Here is a 22,615-nt window from a genome sequence, read left to right as displayed (position 1 = left end):
GTACTATGTTCTGTACCAGCAGTTATGGTTGAAATGACAATAAAAAGTGATTTGATTTGACTTGAGGTATTCCAGTATGATGTGGAAAATGACAGAGATGCTGTCCTCAGTTGATCTGTTTGCCTTATAGACAAACTGGTGCTGGTCCAAAGTAGCATGGATGACGTTCCTAATGTGGAACATAACCAGTCTCTACAGGCACTTGGTGGATATGGGGTGAGTGCAACTGGATTGTAGTTGTCGAGGCATGTTACCACTGACTACTTTGGGATTAGTATGATGGTTAATGTTTTGAAGCATGCAGGGACCTCAGCAAGGAACAGAGAGAGGTTATAGATTTCAGTAAAAATCTATGCCAGGTGGTCCTGAGGACCTGGCCAGGTACACCAACTGGTCCATTTGCATGAGTTGATACTATAAAGCGTACATCTCATCTGGTGAGCTCAGTGTCAGCACTGTGTCCTTCTCAGGTGTCAATTTTTCATTGTTGTCCCTGTCAAACAGAGCAGAGAAGTTGTTTCGCTCCTCAGCTAGTGTGGTGTTGCGTTTTGGAGAGCAGGAGATCTTTATAGTCGGTGGTGGACCTGATGCCTTCCCACATGCATCGGGGGTTGGTCGCCCTATTGAAGTCTCTATCTGTAGTTTGTATCTGTACTTGGCAGTTTTAATGCCTCTTCTAAGGTTTGACTTCGCCTTGCTGTATGGTACAGTGTCATTCAATCTGTAAGCAACTTCCCGAGCCCTGACCTGCCTTTTATATAGCCTACAGTGCAGACGGGGAAGGTTATTCAAAATGAATTTCCTGTGCATTGAACATCACTATTCCAACTGAAACATCTTTTCTCCTATGTATTTTTCCATTCTGTACAGTGTTTGCTTTCCTCAAACTTCCGCTTATCTATGAAGTCATCATTCAATCTTTCAGTGCCCAACAACTTTTCCTGTGGTTATTTGCTGTAGACAATTGTCATCCACGTAACATTAACCGACAATTACTTTGAGTAGTGTAGCATTCAAGTTCTATTTGATAGGCAATTCAAATCAGTAATGCAGACTTCTGGGCTTTGGATGATCGTTCCTAACAAAGACCTTTCTTATTTCCAGGAAACACTGTGCATGGACACGGTGAAGCAGAAATTTGTCTCTGCTGGCAGCATGTATTACAGCAATGACAGCACATAACAATGGTATAACAGTGTCTGGTACACACACGATGTTCTGCTTTGAGTCAATGAAACTAAATATCAAGCAGTTGCCCAAAATAAATTTCTGTTCTGCAAACCAAGATCTAGGAATATCAATGTAGAATTTTGTTAGGGTATTGTGAGAATACAGCTCTGAATGAAGTACTATTTGTCAATTGGATATTACAGCTTGTCTCATCCGTCCCTTGAATGAATACAAATGAACCCAGGACACAGTTTTACAGAAGAAAAATGAGTAATTCCCAGTATTGTGGTCACTCCATTGACATTAGTAAAAAAAAAATAACTGAATTAAGGAATGGGTTACATTTTCACAGGGGTCCTTAAATTAATTTGGCCCATGAGTCAGAAAATACACAAAAAATCACGCGGTATTATATTCATACCTCCTCTGATTATCATGAATGTCATCGACAGCATGTAAGACTGATAAGAACAAATACTAAAAGTGGAAAGAGAGAAGAAACTAGTTCTGTTATTCGTAGGGACAAATGTATGCACACAATTTGGACTTTGGATTTTAATATTATGGGAAATCATTCATACGCAGTGGTGTCGATAAGTCGGATATTTGTAACCCAGGAATCGTGTGTATCCTGGTTACTAATGCTGCGTAATTTGTGAAAATTTGCAATGTGGAGATTGGGTGTCATATTTCCATTTCTACAGCAGTGAGTGAACTTCAGGAAGTTTTTAATTATCTGCATGGCAATCTACGACACAAACAACTATGGTAAGTGCTATATAAGTACAACCTCTGGCCTCTCTAGACATTCATTTAGAAATATTCATTTCAAATGACTGTGCTGCTTATTGATAGGCACTCCTGTACTGGATGCAATAAGTTAAGTTCTTTTTTTAAAACGTAGATTTGAATTCTGAGAATGTGCTTATCATCTAATCCCCATGTATGAATGACAACCAAGGGCTGTTTAGGCTGAAATATTCCTTCAACAATTCTTAATCATTATGATTTGTATTCTAAATTTCTACATACTCAATAAAATGATTTTGGAAAAAACAATTGCACTGAAACAAGTCAATTTTGGGCTAAAAACTAAACTGAATGTTGAAGATGATCAGTTTTTATTGTGTTTTATTTGTGAAAAGCAGCCCCTTAGTGTAAATGGTAGGTCACAACTGAACAAATTATATTCATAAATGCAAATGGAATTTTTTTAAAAATCCACCACCACTGAAGAAACAAGGTAGTTTGAAAAACATGCCTCATAAATCTTCATTTATAGTCGATTAAATCATGATTGTAAAATATTAATGAGATAACTGGAATGGCGTAACCACATAGAAATACCTATCAGCGGATTGATCACATCGACAAGTCATACAATCAGTCTATCTGACATTGGTTGTGATAAGACTGAATCAATGTACAATAAAATTTTCACCAACATGCAGCTCATGCTGTTGGGATTGGCATTTAATGTAATACTTTAGTAGTGAGAAATTGCCTTTGTTGGATGACAACCCATTGGCAGGTGGAGGGTTGAATGGAGACTTTCTACTATTGACCATTTTAGGGTTAACAGCTGAAATGCTGACAAATGAGTTTTCTCGTGCAAAAGGTCTAACTACATGTCATACCAAGAATAGTAAAATAATTGTATAGTTACTCCTATTAACTGATAAACTGAAACAGTTGAGCATCTATTCACCAGCTTATTTTAGTTCAGGGGTCAGCAACCTTTTTGCCTCTGTGGGCCGGATCGCGTATTAATGAGCGGACGGTGGGCCAGATAAATGCCATAAAAACTTGAAATATGGGAATTATCCATTTAAATACATCTAGTTATGTTTTGCCTCAAATTAATGAATAGCGCATGCTAGAATATCATTTGTGCTTAACCAAGGATGCCAATTAGTAACCAAAGAACTCAGTTTAGTTGCAATTTATTTCAATCAAGGCATCTTTTGAATCTATTAAAAGGACACAAAGAATCTTTAAACATAAAATGTATGAACATGAAGCATTGAATGGTGGTAAATTAAGTATAATAAAAAAGAAAATTTTAATACAAACAGTCACTAAATCAATGTGAAACTTGATGCTGATTGTTGCTTGAAAGCTTCTCAATATTGTGTGTCAGACTGTTGATGCCAACAGCAAGACAGTATCCAGATGGGCATCAGTCAATCTTGTTCTCAAATGGTTCTTGGTGTGCTTCATTTTTGAAAATAATTGCTCGCACAGATAAAGTGCTGCCAAACATGATGCCATCTTTTTTGCATGGTCCACTAAATTAGGATGCTTCCCACTTGGATGAATATATTTTCTATAGAAGTCAAGCACTGACACACTTTTGGAATGAAATTTCGATCTCAATATGTCGTCACACTGCATCTCAATCAATTCCATTTGAAAAATTTCTGATGCAGTGTCCACTTCCACATCAAATGGAGTAGCAAACATCTTGAACTCATTTGCATGCAAGCGAAAATCAGCAAAACGAGTTGAAAACTCAATTCTTGGACCTTTGTCTCATTTTCTAGGCTTGCTCGATGAAGAAGTAACCTAGTGTCCAAGTGTCTTGGAAATTTCAGCACTCAGTGTCTACTGAGTTGTTGTCATTGGAATTTTTTTCTTCGATTTTATTTTGAAACGCAAGTTATTCAACAAGTATCGTAGCACATGCAAATACCTGGATATTTAGCGTGGATTTCTTGTTAAATCACAGTGACGCTGTTTCTGTCTACAAATTTGAACAATCCCATCTGAAAACCTGTGCGTGCATGGAGAGTATCTGATACATAGTAATAAGGTAGTCTGCCTTCCCATCATTCGTATATACCAGTGTTTGATTTGGAACAAAATGGAATCTGGGGCCAGTGTAACAGGACACCATGCGTGTCCATCAGTGTGGTCGCGTGAAACACTCAGAATAAGGAAAAATTGCTCACAGGCCAGATAAGCATAATATCCCAATATTTGCTCGCGGGCTAGTCAAAATACCGTTGCCTACCCCTGTTTTAGGTTAATTCTGAGCATTTATTTACCCATCCTATTAAGCTAATCAGATAAAAAGGGAACGACAGCTTCCCTGTTTAAAATACTTGAAATAAGTCTACAAAAAATGCCCGATCATACGCTAATGCTCATGGTTAGATTTTCTTATTTTGCAGTATAATCAGATTTTAAAAGCTTGTAAGTACATTGCATCATCATCAATGACTATATTCATGATGTGAGAAAATAAGACTGCCTATGGAAAATCTAAAGGCATTCCAAAGAATTTTTAATTTCCTGAATTGCCTTGTGCTACTATAATTACTACTGCACTATGAATTGTTGCCTCAGTGTTTCATTGTTTCTGAAGATGGGGAACAGTCATTCATCTTGTAACATCAGTAGAGTGAAGAGGCACCTTGAGATTTAACCCCAATGCTTTCCATGCAATAGGATTGGGGGTTATGTCCTGCATATCAAACAATTAAAATTACGTGAACTGATACATGCTTCTCTCCACCTGCACCTCAGAGGCTGGAACACAAAAAGGTGGCTGATGCTGCAAGAGAATTAATGCAAAGCTGAGATACTGCAATATCGGGAGAGATTCTGTTTTTGCAGGTTCACTGAGGTAGGCCCTCTGTCTCCCTCGATATACTCCCCTCTATTCAGCCCATCCTTAAAGCTCAACATCCAAGGGCACTGCTCTGTAAATCATGTACTTTAAAGATGGCTACTGTTGGAATATAGCAAATAGCAAAGTTCTGTAACTAGATGTATTTGCTTAGAAGATACTCCTGAGTATTATAATTCACTTTCACAGGTGGATCATGGAGCAATTTAAGAGACAGAGAATGTTGAACTGATGTGATCTGGGGAAATTTAGCAACTAGGCTTCATGTGGTTTTCCAGGTTAGAAACAAATTACAGATCTACTAACCAGACCCCTCAAATCCTGATTCTCTCTTCCCTCGATGACTATTTTGGATAATATTTTTTCTACAGTTCTGCTGTGTCTGTTAGCTGTTATTCCTTCCATGCATTCACACCCATGTCAAAGACTTCAGTTTTACACACCTGTTGTTTAAATCCTCAAAATGTAGTCAGTTACAGAGCAAACAAAGCTGTTTTTTACACTTACATGTATGTGTTGCTTTCATATTGTCTAAGCTCATATCTCTCGAAGTGGATGTGGTCTTCCAGGGGTAACCTGCATATATGGCTAGTGTACGTTTCAATAAAAGCACCTTAAACTTCACAGAAACCCAACCTCATATTTTCTGTGTCCACGTCAATAACCTAATAAATTTATGTGCTTAGTAATATACAAAAAATGCTGGAGCAACTCAGCAGGCCAGGCGGCCTCTATGGAAAAGAGTAAACAGTCAAGGTTTCAGGCTGACACCCTTCATCGGGACTGGGGAAAAAAAAGATTAGAAGTCAGGGTAAGAAGGTGGGGGAGGAGAGGAAGACAAACAAGGTAGTAGGTGATAGGTGAGATGAGGAGAGGGAGAGGGGTGGAGTAAAGAGGTGGGAGGTTGATTGGTGAAAGAGCCAAAGGGCTGGAGAAGGAGGAATCTGAGAGCAGGACAGAAGAAAGGGAAGGGGGGAAGAGCACCGGGGGAGCTGATGGGCAGGTAAGGAGATAAGGTGAGAGAGTGAAATGGGAACGGGGAATGGTGAGGGGAGGGGCAATTACTGGCAGTTTGTGAAATCGATGTTCACGCCATCATGTTGGAAGCTACCCAACCTGAGTGCCTGAATGTGACCTCATCACAGCAGTGGAGGAGGCCATGGACTGCCATGTCAGAATTGGAATGGGAAGTAGAATTGAAATGGGTGGCCACTGAGAGATCCCACTTTTTCCTGGTGGACAAAGTGTAGGTGTTCAGCAAAGTGGTCTCCCAATCTACATCTGGTCTCACCAATATACAGGAGGCCACACTGGGAGCACCAGATGCAGGGAAATGAAATAGAGCCATTTAGTCAAAGCTCAAAGTCAGATGCAGTGTTCAACTTCAGTTACCTTCCTGAAGTCAGCAACATCAGGGAATACATTTCCAAATGATATTTCTAACCAACTGTATATTTACATTCAGACCTAAGTTAGACCACAAGACTAGGAGCAGAATTAGGCCATTCTGCTTGTTGCATCTGCTCACTATTCCATCACGGCTGATTTATTATCCCTCTCAACCCCATTCTCCTGCCTTCTCCTCATAACCTTTCATGCTTTTGCTAATCAAGAAACTATAAACCTCCGCTTTAAATCTGCTCAGTGCTGTGGCAATGAATTCCAGAGATTCACCACAGTCTGGCTAAGTAAAGTTCTCCTCGTCTGTGTTCTAAAGGGGCTTCCCTGTATTCTGAGGCTGTGTCTATTGGTCCTAGATACCACCACTATAGAAACATCCTCTCCACTTCCATCAATCTGGGCAATTTAATATTTAGTAGGTTTCAATGAGGTGCCTCTCATTCTTCTAATCTCCAGCAAGTACAGGCACAAAGCCATCAAACGCTCCTCAGATGTTAACCCTTTCATTCCTGGATCATTCTTGTGGACCCTCTCCAATGCTAGCACATGCTTTTTTAAATAAGGGATCCAAAACTGCTCACAGTACATGGTGTTATCATTTCAGAGGACCTGTCCTGGGCCAAGCATGCAAGTGCAATTATGATGAAAGCACAGCAGCGCCTCTACTTTCTTAGACGTTTGTGAAGATTCGCTATGACTTCTAATACTTTGACAAATTTCTGCAGATGTGTGATGGACAGTATATTGACTGGTTGCATTACAGACTGGCATGGGAACACCAATGGCCTTGAATGGGAAATCCTACAAGAAGTAGTGAATATGCCTCAGTCCATCAGCCTACACAGAGCGCTGTTGCAGGAAAGTAGCATCTATAATCAGGGGAACCCCACCACCCAGGACATGCTCTCTTCTCACTGCCACCATCAGGCAGAAGGTACAGGAGCCTCAGGACTTACACTAGCGGGTTCAAGAACAGTTATTACCCCTCAACCAGCTCTTAAACCAGTTGGGATAACTTCACTTGTCCCATCACTGAACTGATCCACAACCTAGGGACTCAATTTCAAAGACTTTTCATCTCGTATCCTCTATTTATTGCTTATTTATTTAGTACTATTATTCTTTGAACTTTAAAGTGCATTCTGACCAACACAATATAAAGCCTCAGCATCATATCCATGATTTATATTCTAGTCCTCTCAAAATGATTACTAAAATTGCATTTTCCTTCTTTACTATAGACTCAAGCTGCAAGTTAACCTTCAGGGAACCCTTTACAAGGACTTCCAACTTGTTTTTCACCTCTGATTTCTGAATATGCTCCCCACTTAGAAAGTAGTCTGTGCTTTTATTCTTTCTACCGAAGTGCATGACCATACCTTTCTGAACACCTTTATTCCCACTCTTTGTCTCCTGCCAGTCAGCCAGTGTTCTATCCATGCTCGTATCTTTCCTGCAATACCACGGCCTCTTAGTTGGCAGCCTCGTGTGCGGCACCTTGTCAAAGGCCTTCTGAAAATCCAAGTCTACAACTTCCACTGACTCTTCTTTGTCTATCTTTCCTGTTATTTCCTGAAAGAATTACATGAGATTTATGAAGCAAGATTTCCCCTTAAGGAAACCATATTATGTGCCTCCAATTACTCTGAAACCTCATGCTTAATAATGGGCTCTAACATCTTGGCAACCTAACTGAGGTCAAGCTAACTGGTGTATAATTTCCTGTTTGTTGTTTCCACCCCCCCCCACCCCCCACTAAAGAGTGGTGTGACATTTGTAATTTTCCAGTCCTGTGGAAACATTCTAGAATCTAGTGATTCCTGAAAAACCCTTTCTAATGCCTCCACAATCTCTTCAGCTACCTCTTATAACCCTGAAGTGTAGTGTATTTAGTCCAGGTGACTTATCTACGTTCAGGCCATTCAGTTTCACAAACACCTTCTCCTTAGTAATAGCAACTACATTCAGTTCTGCCCCCTGATATTCTCAAATTCCTTGCATGCTGCAGGTGTCTCCCACAGTGAAGAATGACACAAAATATTTATTAAGTTCATCCGCCATTTCTTTGTTCCTCATTTCTCCCACTTCAGCACCTTTTCCTACAGTCTGATGTCCACTCTCATCTCTCTTTTACACTCTTCATATATCTGGGGAAAAAAATGGCATTCTCTTTTATATTATTAGCTGGCTTACCTTCATATTTTTCATCTTTTCTCTCCTTATTGCTTTTTTAGTTGTCTTCTCTTGGTTTTTACAAGCTTCCCAATCCTCTAGCTTTCTACTAATTTTTGCTTAATTGTATACCCTCTCTTTTGCCTTTATGGTGTCTTTGAATTCCCTTATCAGCCACAGTTGCCTCATCCTCCCTTTTATGTTACATTTTCGCTGGAATGAACCCATCTTGCATCTTCTAATTGCTCCCAGAAACTCCAATCATCATCCCTGCTGGTATCTCCTTCCAATCAATTTTGGCTAGCCCATCTGTCAGGCCCATTTAGTTACATTTCCTCCACTGTAATACAAATACATTTGATTTTAGCTTCTCCCTCACCAACTGCAGGGTGAATTCTATCACATTGTGATCACCGCCTCCTCAGGCTTTCCTTACCTTCAACTCCTACCAGCTTCACATCAGGTACAATACACACTACCCAATCTAGAATTATATTTTCCCCAGTGGCTGAACCACAAGTTGTTGTTTAAAAAAAAAGTTCTTTGAAGTATTTTACAATTTACTTCTCTTGGAGTCCAGAACCAACCTGTTTTTCGCAATTTACCTGACCTGCATATTGAAGTCCCACATGGCCATTGTAACATTGCCCTTTTTCTATGCCTTTTCTATTCCATTGTAATTTGTATTCCACATCCTGCGTACTGTTCGGAGGTCTGTATATAACTTCCATCAGTGTGTTTTACCCTTGCTGTTTGTTAACTCTGCCCACAAGGATTCCACATCTCTTAGTCCAGCTCTTTCAAAGGATTTGATTTCATTTTTTACCAGCAGAACCACCCCTCCCCCTGCCCACCTGCCTGTCCTTCTGATACAATGTGCATCCTTTCATGTTAAGCTCCCAACTGTCATCTTCTTTCATACATGACTCATTAATTCCCACAATGTCGTACAAGTTTAAGTTCCAGTTTAATTGTCATTCAGACATACATGAATACTGTACCCATGAATAGAGCCAAATAAAACAGCATTCCTCCAGGGCCATGGTGCACAACGTAGTGCCAACAGCCATACATAGCACAAGACTCACATTGCACATATAAGACAGCAGTAACAGCAGTCATAAAAAGTACATTAAAAATATATATAGTCCAAGTTCCTGTGGCCATGAATGTTGCAGCAGTCTGCAGTCAAGCACAATGCATCTTATCTTCTTTCGAGTGACCACTGGAGGGCAGCACCGACTCCAGCATGAACTCCATGGCACACTGCCTCTGGCGCTCTGGTGGGACGCACTGACTCCGTCACCTCGCTCCTGGGCGGCTGCCACAGTTTGAGGCCTAGGCCTCACTGCAACCAGGCCCTTGCAGCTCTTCAGCTTTTCGCTAATAAAAGAGTGAATCGGAGTTGCACCATTTGAGGTTCTTGCAATCACAAGTAAAGCAACTGAGGTGATCACTTACTGGTAGCTTGCACACCACCATCGTGCACTGCCTCGTCTCTCATAGGCAGCAGCACAATCTGCACCAAGTCCAACTCCTTCAATTTCTTCATCAACAAGTAACTCAGTGATGGGTAACACCTGCAGTACTTTAAGTTCTGAATGTCCAGCAGGGTCTTGCAGTCATAAATTATACATTTTTAAAAAATAACAACTTTTGTTGGTCCCGGAGAAGCTGCTGCATCTGGGCATGCGGCTATCATACCAGATGCTTACTTGCTAATTTCTAACTGTGGTACAAGATCATCTAGCTTATACCCCATACTGAGTGCATTCAAATGTAACGCTTTCAGTCCTGCATTCATCATCTTTTTCTATTTTGTCTCCATGGGACCTGAAGTTAGAATCTAATCCATTCTAAATTTTTTGTCTTTTCACTTATTCTGAAGGCTTTCATAACCTCTCCGGCACTCTCCTTCCCTTTTAATTTATGCTCACTCTTCCAAACTGCAGAAACGCCAACCCCCCCCTCCCCTCCCCCCGCCGCACTAGTTAAAGCCCTGTCCATTCCATAGCCTCAGTCTCACCCACCATTAATCTTTGTCAGTCAGGACTAGCGAATACATTTGCAAACATGGCACTGTTGTATGTATCACATACACAGTACAGTACAATTTGCACATGCTGAGAGTTATTCAAGCCGTTCACACAACCCAAACAGATTGCATGACACCCACCAGCTTGATTCCCTGTCTAGTTGGACAGGGTGATAAACAACTGGCAGCCAACTGCATGGGTGGGATGGGTCCATCTTCATAGCCAAAGCTCATGAAGAATTTTATGCTGGCAGTTGTTGCAGTGATCTTTGCTGAGAGCATGGCCAGCATCAGGTTTAAAACCAATGCATTCCTCATTGTTCTGGTCATTGTTTACACACTCCGCCACTCCTTATTCCACTCACTCCAATACGTTATAAGTTGCAATAGCATTAGCACTATATTTTTGTCTCACCACTCAAAGGATTATGTTAGTTTCTTTTGCATATTAGCCACATGCCATTTGCTTTCAGATATTCTACAGCAGCTGAAACACTAAAATTGTTCATAATGTATTGGATATATTGGTGATGTGATCTTCGTTGGTGGAGATACAGTTGATATGGGTTTGCAATCAGGATGGTGAAAAGAAGCTACAGACTTCTGCTCCAGAGGACTTGGGTGAGGACTGCGATAGAGCAGTCTTTGTAAGTGGGCACAATGAACCACTTGGTGCTCTGGGAGTCATGTGATAATCCCGAATCCACTATCAAGAAATACAGAAGAGCCCATCACCTACATGGCTGGTGTTGAATGTGGAACCCATCATCTCCCATTGTGATTCAACATTTGTTAGCTGATGTTGCAGATTGTACTGCAGCACAAATAATAGTCGTCCAGTATTTATGTATTTGTTGAAATACAGTAGGGAACCCCTGATTTAACTCTCGACTAAGCATAGGACAATTTACAATGACAAATCAACCTACCAATCGTACATGGGGAGAACATACAAACTACTTACAGACAGTGGCGGGATATGAACTCACATCACTGGAACTGTAAAGCGTTGTGCTAACCACTTTGCTGTTGTGCCACCCGATCATCTAGGGTCTTGCACAAGGAGCAATTATCATGCAAGATGAGTCTGTTGGTTTCAGGTTTAGAGACCTGCTGTTTGACTGTGAATTACACTGTGCAAGGAGATTTCCTGTTGTCACCATGGTTCAATAAGTGATCAGATTAGATTATGAGGACACTCAGTCCTCATTTATTGTCATTTAGAAAGGCATGCATACATTAAGAAATGATACAATGTGCCTCCAGAGTGATATCACCAAAAAAACAAGATAAGCCAAAGACTAACACTGACAAGACCACATAATTATAACATATAGTTACAGCAGTACAAAGCAATACCATAATTTGATAAAGAGCAGACCATGGGAACGGTAAAAAAATAGTCTCAAAGTTCTGATCGACTCCCGATAGTCCCTGATAGCAGGCGGCAGAAGGGAGAAACTCTCTCTGCCATAAACCTCCAGGCACCAACAACTGCCGATGCATTGGAAGCACCCAACCACAGCCGACTCTGAGTCCATCCGAAAACTTCGAGCCTCCGACCAGCCCTTCAACACCGAGCACCATCTCTGCCGAGCGCTTCAACTCTGTCCCATGAGGTACCATATCAGACAAGAGTCATTTACTTAAGGAGCAAGATTTCTGATGTCCTTTCTTTGTAAGATGCTCTTCATCTTTCTATCACTGTAAGTCAACTAGTGCCCTTTAGGTTATCCGGTAGCAAAACAACACGTCCAAACTGCTGCTGTTGGTCCTTCTTACTCAACCGTCCCTACTTTATTCCCTTGTAGCCAGCTAACCAGTCAGCATAGACTGTAGCCCTTAGCCCTATATGTTAAAGCTTGTCCTTCAAGGCACCTGTAGTCTTCACTGAAAGTGAGAAGTTCTGCCACCACTATGATAATACAACATCGGAACGCAAAGAAGGGCAAAAATCTAGTGAATAAGGGAGATTAACTCCACTTTGCACATTATTTCTCGGCTTGGAGTGTTTGATTTATAAAAGCTATTTCTTACCATTCTAATGAAGCAACCATGGCAGTGTGGTGGAATTTTTTCTGCAAAGGTTGATGTCAGATATGGCCAGCTCACACATAACAATGACGAAGGGTTCCAGCCCGAAACGTTGACTCATCGTTTCTAACTGATGCTGCCCGACCTGCTGAGTTCATCCAGCGTACTGGAAGTGCTGCTCATCACGCATAACAATGCTGTCTAGTTTGTCTCCTCCTTGCTTAGCCATCTTCTCAATATAAGTTCAGTTCTTAGCTGCTCATAAAGACTGTCTTTTCCTGTTGTAAAGATCACCACAGATCTTCACATCTACCAAGTACAACAACTTCCTTCCATGATTGTTCAGCTGGTAGAGAGTTTTTATTGTATTACGATAGATTATTATATCGCATTTCTTTTCAAAGACTTTCATTGCATGCGGCTTGGTTTCTTGTGCTCGTACATATCTGTGTAACACAGCAAATTGCTGTAGGATGCCGTAATTCCAGTCATTGATCTGATTAGCTGGTTCTGGTCCCATATCAATTGAACGTTGCAGCAATAGAAATTTTCTCCGTTCCAGTACAGAGCAGAGCTGACATGTAGCCCCTGCAAAGTAATTCTGGCAAAGCCTGCAGGTTTCTGGCAAGTGAATGAAATGTAGTAAGCATGCTTTGATTACAGCATCTCAGTGGTTGCTCTGTGTAAGAGTGGATGTCAATCTCTGAAATATCATAAATATTTTTATATATATCCTGGAAGGAGCTGGATATATAATGTTTCATTACTGTGATTGACTGACACTTATGCTGTTCTTGCTCAGAAATCATATTTGTAACTTGAGCAGTTGACCATCTTCAGTGAGTTTATCTTTAATGAAAAGCAAATATCTTAACGTTCCTTGCAGAGGTTAGGTCGAGAGGCTCCCTGAATATCGTATTAATTTGGCCTCTTATAAAGTGGTATCCTTCTCCTGAACCATCTACAAATACCCTTTGCTTGCGCAATAAATCATGCCTTATTGCTAGGGCAATTTCACAGATTCATCGATACAAAATCAACAATGTATCCTTCAGTGTTTGAGCCCATTCCATCTATTTCTTTGACTAGAAATGACTACAAGTTTAAATACATGTTGAAACTTGGAATAGATAGCAGAACAATAAATGATAAATCAGATGACCCCTTTGCGTAGAGCTGGTGGTAAATGTATTTTCAGCTCCGTATGTTTAAGGTGTAACATGGCACTCAGCAGGTCGGTCAGCATCTGTGGAGGCAAAGGGATGGTTGATGTTTCAGGTTGTGACCCTGTATCAGGACTGAGAGTGTAGTGGGCATATTGTCAGTACAGAGAGATGGGAGAGAGGGTTAACACAAGGGTAGGCAGGTGGAGCCAGGAAAAGGGGGAGATGCCAGAGACACTGTGGGTGATAAGTAGAAATGTAAGGAGAGAGAGGCAGAAAAAAGGGGGTATGAAACCTGGTAGGGATTGGGATGGAGGTAGAGACTAGATCATGATGAGTGAAGCCACAAGGCTGTAGTTGCTGGAATCAGGTATGTAAGGAAGTTGATAAGTGGAACTAGATAAGGGAGGGGTCGTGGGCAGATGACACCAATTGGAGACTGGGCTGTGCAGACCCATTTAGTATGATGTATAACTGCATTGTAAGTACATGGTATAACCAGGTGAGGAAGGAGAGGAAAACTGAATGGCAGGAAGGTGTGCTTTGGAGAAACGTGCCAGATCAGGAGAGACAAAGGAGCACAAGGAATGTGAGTTACATGAAGTCAGAATATTTAATGCCTGTATCATCGGTTTGTGGACTGCCCCGGTGAAACCTGTTGTTCTTCTAGTTTGTGTTTGGCCTCCCCCAGAGTGGCATCTTGATGTGGGAAGGGGAAAGGGAGTTGAAAGGGCTTGCAACAGGAGCTTGAAGTGGCCATTGCAGACAGAGAGCAGGTACTCTCCAAAACGGTGTGTAATCTATGCTTGGCCTTGATCTTGTAGAGGAGGCTGCATGGAGAGCACCAAATGCAGTGCGAGTTTAGAGTCGGTGCATGCGAGTCTTTGGCTGACATGGAAAGGATGCTTCAGTTCCTAAGGAAGCAGGTGTAAGGACAGGTTTTGCACCTCCATGTAACTATATGGAGAAATGCCAGGGAATGGAAAGGTATGGGTGGGGTGGGATGGACAAAGCAGGTAGACATGGAGAGACTGTTTGCTGAGGAAAGTGCCAGAGAGGACAAGATGTGGTTGATGGTGGGATCCTGTTGCAGCTGGCAGAAATGGTGAAGGATGATGTGCTGGATGTGGAGGCTGATTGGGTGAGAGGTGAGGATCAGAGGAACTTTTATCCCTGTTACATCTGGAGGAAGATATGGTAAAACTATAAGACATAGGAGCAGAATTAGGTCATTCAGCCCATCGAGTCTGCTCCACCATTCCATGATGGCTGATCCTGGATCCCACTCAACCCCATACACCTGTCTTCTCGCCATATCCCTTGATGTCCTGACCGATCAGGAAACGATCAACTTCCGCCTTAAATATACCCACGGACTTGGCCTGCACTGCAGTTTGTGGCAGAGCATTCAACAGATTCACTGCTCTCTGGCTAAAAAAAATTACTCTTTACCTTTGTTCTAAAAGGTCGCCCCTCAATTTTGAGGCTATGCCCTCTAGTTCTGGATACCCCCACCATAGGAAACATGCTCTCTGCATCCACCCTATCTAGTCCTTTCACTACTTGGTAGGTTTCAGTAAGATTCCCCCCAATGCATTCTTCTAAATTCCAGTGAGTACAGGCCCAAAGCTGCCAAACGTTCCTAATATGTTAACCCCTTCATTCCTGGAATCATCCTCGTGAACCTCCTCTGGACTCTATCCAATGACAACACATCCTTTCTGAGATATGGGGCCCAAAACTGTTGACAATACTCCAACTGCGGCCTGACTAGTGTCTTTCAAAGATTCAGCATTATCTCCTTGCTTTTATATTCTGTTCCCCTTGAAATAAATGCCAACGTTATACCAATGCCAACAGAGCAGAAGTCTGGAAAATGGGTGCTATGTAAATGAAGGCTGCACCAGCTACAGAAGAGGTGAAGCCATGTTCCCTGAAAGCAAACATTTCAGATACCCTTGAGAACAACTGAAGCAGGGTCACAACCTGAAACATTGACTATCTCTTTACTGCCACAGACGCTACTTGGTCCACTGAGCTTTTCTGGTGATTTGTTTCTTTCTGAAGAATGAGGGATGACATCCTTACAAGAGGTTGAGTGGAAGGAGGTATTGTCAGGATAGCTGTGAGAGTCAGTGGGTTTATTCTATTTTGAGTGTTAGCAGATAATTTGCTTTCTGAGACAGAGGCAGAGACCCAGAAAGGACAGACAGGTATGAGAATTGTCCTGAGTGAAATCGAGGGCTGGCGGAAGTGATGAAATTGATCATTCTGCTTATGTGCAGGAAGCAGCACCAATGCAGTCGTTGATATTGTGGAGAAAGAAGTAGGGAATGCTGCTAGAGTAGGTTTGGAACAAGTTTGATCAAAGTAGCTATAAAGATAGGTGTGGCTGTGGCAGATGAATGTTAGAGCAAGGGAGCTGCTTGGATCTTTATTACAGAAAGAAGTGGAGAGCCCGTAGATGTACGGCACCTGAAAGAGGATGAATGTGTATAATGGCTGGATGCACATTGGGAAGATGAGGCAATGGGGCTGTGATGGGAATGGAGAAGGGAAGACAGGATGGAATCGGGGTACGAGGAGATAAGAAGGGCAACCCTAGGTATAAAAGGGTCTTTTTCTGATTAGTAGGTTGTAATGAGTGTCACAATAATGGGTGCTGAGGCTTCACCTCTTTGCAGTTTATATAAATGGCTTGGATAGAATGACCAAAGGTACGGTTATGAAGTTTGTTGATGACACAGCGGGTAGGAAAGAAAGCAAGTTATGATGAAGACATATGGAGACTACAAAAGCAAATATATTAACTGAGTGGAGTAAAATATGGAAAACAAGAAATTATCCAGTTTGGTAGGAAAGCTAAAACAAACAGTGTATTATTTTTCACTGCATATTCCAGGAATATAGGAAAAAATAAAGAAGGTGTGAAACTGAATTTCAAGAACTATACTGGAACCCTGATGGTAGAAATATCAAATGAAGGTTGACCAATGCCTACGGAATTTGTCTCTGGAAACGAAAAGATTGACAAGTGTACCAAGATAGCTCTTTAAGATTGTGAGCTAACTTGATGAGATGGGCAGAGTATATTCTTAGTGTCAAGTCAGAGTGATCAGTGGGTGAGGTGAGGTGGTCATTTAGAAACAAATGGGAATATTTTAGAGAATAGGGTGTTGTGATACGTATTAGGCAGGTATTGGAGATTAAGGATTCAAAGGACTCACCCACAGTTGGGGACGTGTGTTGGTTAGATTTGATAGTTCATGAAGTGGTGTACTCCTGCTGTTTTGGCAGAGCTGCTGTCTGTTCTGGATTCATGGCTTCAGGGATTATCAGTATCATTCCAATATGTTCCTTTGAGTGATCATGGGCAAGGGATTCCCAGGAATTAGTGGGTATGATTTGAGGCACATCCTTGGATAGTTTCGTTTGTCTGCCAATAATTTTTTCCCTTCTGAAAACTGGGTGGGCTATGTATCAATGATGTAGCCCACCCAGTGTTGCCCACTAAGAATAACAATGGCCTTAATACTATGGGTATTGGTCTGGGAGAGGGCACCGTATGGTTTGCTCGGTTTTACAGTGATGAGTCTGAAAGAATTTGATGAATTAGCATTAGTGATATTTTCCCAGTGCTTCGAGATGCTGACTATAGTTAGCCCAGGCCTCAAAGCATTTTAAGAAGGGAGGGATTACTGCTGTCAAAGACCTTGATCCAGGTCTGAAGCTTTAATGTTCAAATAGCATGCTCAATCAATCAAAGTCTTTGCTGGTGTGTTAAAGGAAATAATGCATTTCGTCCTCAATGCATGTCTTCACTGAGATATTGCTCCCAAAGTATTGGAAGCAGACTACATTTCTGCCATGAATCTTTTGTTATCGTTGGAAGGCTATGGTGCAGCAGAGGCAACTTGATAGGAAAAAAAGTTTGTCCTTGGAAAGCTAAGTACAAGACCGAACCTATCATATTTCAATGAATGTTTCGGCGGTGGAATCAGCCGAAGTCCGTGCAAAATCAAGCATCACTGAGGCACTGCAGCTTTACTGCAAAGTTGTGTTACCTTGGTTCTGGTGTGTAGGTATTTTAAACAGAACAGCTTTCCACTACTTCTGTAGATTGACTTTATTATCAATGGCGAAAAGAATACATCCAAGGGGAAGGTAGATTTATGGAAGATAGAAGAAGGAATAAAAGGAAATGGTGAAGCGCTGAAGTGAGGTGGGACAACAGTTGGGCAGTGCAGAAGTGAAAGCCTGTATCTGTTGAGCTGCTTATCAGATAAGTGCCTACATGAATTATATGTTAACATGCTTTCTTTTTGTTTCTATCCCTCTTCCTCGTCCCATTCTGTTTCAAATTATGCAGGAGTTATGCCAGTTCCAGAGCAGCCATCTGCATCTGAGAAAAATAACTTGCTGAGCCCGATGCTGACTGCTTCCAATGGAGATGGCTCTGAGCCAGAGACCACTTCTGCTATTCTGGCTTCAGTCAAAGAACAGGTAGGTGCCCTTGTTTAACCCTCTTAAATATGCATCATGCCGACTGCCAGACTGTTTGTGTGTCCTTGGAGTCATTCACCAGGAAAACAGAATAAGCGAATCCCACTCTTGAGGACTGTCTAATATGAAAGCTCTATTCAAAGACACTGAGAAGCGAGAGTCGCCAATCCTCAGATTGTCCTGGAATATGCAGTAAATAAGGACCTAATGTTTAGGTTACTACTGTATGTAAGATTTTTATAAAACCGAAAGGGCATTAATTCTCTTTATATTCCTGGAGCTTATTTGCTTTAAGAATTTCAGAACTTTGGGAGTGGTGTGGTGGCAGGTGTTATCTGACTGATATTCACAAATATCTGATAGGACAAAGTACTGTCTGTTTGATTTCCAATTGGCATCAGAAGATGGCTCTTTGCGATGATGGATGTTTTGGACAGCCGATAATGGCTAGGGGCAGAACATTTGGAGACTAGAGCTCTCCAGGAATACATTGACAATCCTAAATATAGCAGATAAATGCTTTCATGTTGAGAAGTGATTGTTTGACTGGTAGTTTCAATCGGCAAGTATGAACAAATGCTTATTTGATTTTACTTCAGAAATGTAGCAATACATTTGGGTTGTCAGAATGAGCAGAAAGATATTTATATCACAGAGTTTTCTTCTGAATTGTTAAAACTATGTGAATAAAACCTCTGGAGGTAATCTGTTTGTTTTGGATTTTGATGTTCTGGAAAAAGAAACAAATTATTTAGTTAAGATTTAGCTTTGTGAAATCAGTTTTTAGATTCATTTTTATGTCTGCCTGGATACAAATCTCTGTAGTGTATTCTTCAAGAGCACGACTCTTTTTCAATTCATTTCTAGAATAACTATTATTTGTATTTTTGATGTCCTTCAGTTTAGCTTGCCAAAATTCTAAAGAAACGTGGAATGGACTAATCAACTTTTTGTTAGGTTATGAAGGTCCTATTGTCAATTTCTTATGATCTAGTATTGCAGATCTTCCATGTAAATTCCATGACATTTCAGTGGCAACCATAAGTAATATTCATTGTGAGATTTGTTCTCTAATGCACATATTACACGGGACAACAAAGATTTTGCTTCCTGAATACCTTTAGGTGTATCTTATGTATTTTGGGCTACTGATCATGAAAATCACAATGAAATTTCTCTATCACACACCATTTTTGAAATCACTTATGTTTATTATTTCAATTCATAATTCAAGTCAATTAAAATGTTGCCTACAATGTAAGCTGGAAAGTTTCCTATCTTGTCCAGGCATGCTTGGGCACGCTTAGGCGGTGCGGCTGCTGCATGGCAGGACAGGTTTTACTAATAATTATTGGGTTCAGGACTGTAAGGATGGAATTTGCTATCACCAGGCACAAAAATTGCTATGAAGCATTTTGATATTTGAGACAGATGCTTCCCAGAATAACTGATGCCAAGATTAAGGAAAGCATTTTTGTTGGTCCACAAGTCAAACAGGTCATCAATGACAGGCAATTTGAAGAATTTCTAGTGGGTCCGGAGAAAATCACATGGAAGGCATTCAAGGAAGTTGTTGAAATTTTTCTCGGTATCAAAACCATGAAATGCAACATGTCACTAAAGATTCATTTTCTGCATTCCCATTTAGACTTCTTCCCCTGCAAATCTTGGTGCTGTTAGTGACGAGCATGGTGAAAGGTTTCACCAGGACATTGTGGTCATGGAGAAAAGATACCAGGGCAATTGGAATCCATCAATGCTGGTGAATTATTGTTGGACACTTAAGCGAGAAGCCTCAGACACTGAGTACAAATGAAAATCATTAACAAAATATTATTAACTTAGTTGAACTGTTGCAAAGCATCAGCACCATTATGCAATTAAACACATTATATTCAATAAAAGTTAATTTGTTGTTTCTTCAAATTCCTACATGATACAAGTAGTCTGAAATTATATTTGTGTTCATCTTCAAGCAGTCTATCATAAACAAACAGAATTCTGAGGAAGCAACACCTTTGAAAAAATTTGTTGTCCAGTGTTATTGGTGACATGTCACCAAGATTGTCACCAAGGGACTGTTGTGTATTGGAATGAAGAATTGCTGGATTCTGTGTCAAATATCATGTAAGTGACAGCATCTGTAATTACAGCACAGAGAGACTGTAATAAAAAATCCCTTTGATTGACCAAAGGACGCAAATAGAAAAAAACAGTCTAAAATGAAGAAAACACAGTGCAATATTTCGATAAGTGATTTCAGAGTCGTTACTGGATAATGTTTTGCTAAATCACACCATTTCATTTTTAACCTTGGTGCTTCTAACCTCTGCTATTGGAGATGTATGCTACTTTCAGAAAGGACCATAGATGATTAAAGTGTAACAAAGGGTAGCATGTACCTTGTATACAAAGATAACATGCCATGTATTATATTAAAAGATTTCTTGAATATGTATATATAGTCTCTCAGAAAGAGTACTGTAAATTTCAACAAAAGGTACAGGAATGGACATAATCACTACAGACACCCTGTTTCCACAGTCAATAAGATACCTTAATGCCATGACACAAGGTCCATCTTCCTTTCTGCTGATCCTCACTCAGGTTATCCACCTTTTTTGGGAGAAGTAGTGCAACGGGCAATATTTGTAGCCTGTTTCTTGAATTTGTCTCTGCATGCGTTGGTCCCACTCCAGCTGGGAGGCAGTGTGCAATCTGTTTATCCAATGACTTAATTCTTACCCTGTGAACACCAGCATTGAGCAGATCATCACTTGATGGTTACTGTATGTATTGTTTTGTTTTTTTTTGTGTGGGGGGGTGGTTTGGGAAGTGCATTGCCTTGCTTTGGAACCTAATTAAGTAAGGCAACTTTTCCTCACCCACCAGCATCGCAGCTGCTTCATTGGCAGTGAACAGGTTAACAGTCGAATCATTGTGTCGCTTGTTCCCGAGATGACTGCGCTGTCTCCATAGTGAGATTTTTACCACTTCCTGCTCCTTTGTTTCTTTCAGGCACTAATTTTAAATAAATTTCCTTTCCCTCTCTCGTAAAAGATTCCATAATAATGATTTGCAAGTTCAGGTGTTATTTTCTGGCCTATGCCTTCTTTCGTTATTAGAAAAAGAACGTCGTCAAGGAGTAGTGTCTCAGAAAGGCAGAGTCCATTATTAAGGACCTCCAGCACCCAGGGCATGTCCTTTTCTCACTGTTACCATCAGGCAGGAGATACAGAAGCCTGAAGGCACACACTCAGTGATTCAGGAACAGCTTCTTCCCCTCTGCCATCTGATCCCTAAATGGACTTTGAACCAGTGAACACTACCTCACTTTTTAATATATATTATTATGTTCTTTTGCACGATTTTAATCTATTCAAATTCCATATACTGTGGTTGATTGATTTATTTATTATTATTTATTTTTTTCTTCTATATTATGAACTGCTGCTGCTAAGTTAACAAATTTCACGACACATGCCAGTGGTAATAAACCGGATTCTGAAAAGGTTGTCGGAAAAGGATTCCACTAACGTGTGGGATCTTACTGTGCACACATTCACTGTTGTATAATCAACATTCAGTTTTATCTGCAGTCCTGAACTAACTCAGAACACTAAAGTTTACAACTATAAGGCGATAAATTTTCTTCTTTTAAAATTAAAAGGCAGCCAGTATCTACAATACATACAAGAGCCCATTGAAAGAAATCACAAATACATTTTAAGGAAGAAATAAATTGGTTCTTAAGCAAAATAGCAAATAAACCAAACCCATTTTGATAAATCCATTAAATGGCCCAATAGCTTGATAAACTTGTAGGAAGATGTTAATGTACCTGCGCAATGGATTTCCACACATGAATGTGTCTTAATTACCAAAAAGAAATGTGACTTTGAGATGAGGATTTACTTTCCATGAGCTTCAGTACATATTGCTAATGCATATTCTTGAAGGTTTGTAATTTTGCATCTTTCTATGCCTGCTTCCATTGGTGGTACCATTACGCAGTTTGTGCAACGAAGCACAAGGTTCATCTCCTGGATGGAGCACTCTTTAGAATCAGATTCAGAATCAGGTTTATTATCACTGGCATGTGTCATGAAATTTCTTAACGTAGCAGCAGCAGTTCAATGTAAAACATAATATAGCAGAGAAAATAAATAAGTAAATCAATTACAGTATGAGTATATTGAATAGGTTTAAAATCATGCAAAAAACAGAAACACTGTGTAAAGGGTTTCTTCTTTTATGTTACTGCTGAGGCTAATAAAATGGCCTCTTTGTTATGTTATAATAAAATGGCTTCTCTGTGATGTTAACTGCTGGGACAGTGGTTCTCTATAGCAGCTTGTTTGGGTTATAATTACTGATAATGAGAATTGTATTCATTTACTAACCAATTGGGATAGATGTTATTCTTTCTTGTGTGTTTGTAAGCTATTGTTTTCGCGGGCTTTGGGCAGAAGGTGTGATGGGGACAGAGAGAGGAGACACGATGTT

General features: G+C 40.6%; 1 protein-coding gene across 6 annotated transcripts in view; it reads left to right on the top strand.

The window, feature by feature from the left end:
• LOC134357983 (catenin delta-2-like) overlaps positions 1 to 22,615 on the top strand; it is a 1,288,623-nt gene that overhangs the window by 467,826 nt on the left and 798,182 nt on the right. For all 6 annotated transcript variants that reach the window (XM_063069823.1, XM_063069822.1, XM_063069826.1 and 3 more), the window contains one exon: positions 17,976 to 18,109. In XM_063069823.1, coding sequence (XP_062925893.1) covers positions 17,976 to 18,109 — 134 coding nt within the window. The remainder of the gene's footprint in view (positions 1 to 17,975; positions 18,110 to 22,615) is intronic.

Source organism: Mobula hypostoma, chromosome 17 (assembly GCF_963921235.1).
Source record: "Mobula hypostoma chromosome 17, sMobHyp1.1, whole genome shotgun sequence".
Classification (NCBI taxonomy): Eukaryota; Metazoa; Chordata; class Chondrichthyes; order Myliobatiformes; family Myliobatidae; genus Mobula; species Mobula hypostoma.
The sequence above is the reverse complement of the archived record's forward strand: the minus strand, read 5'-3'. Positions and strand labels throughout refer to the sequence as shown.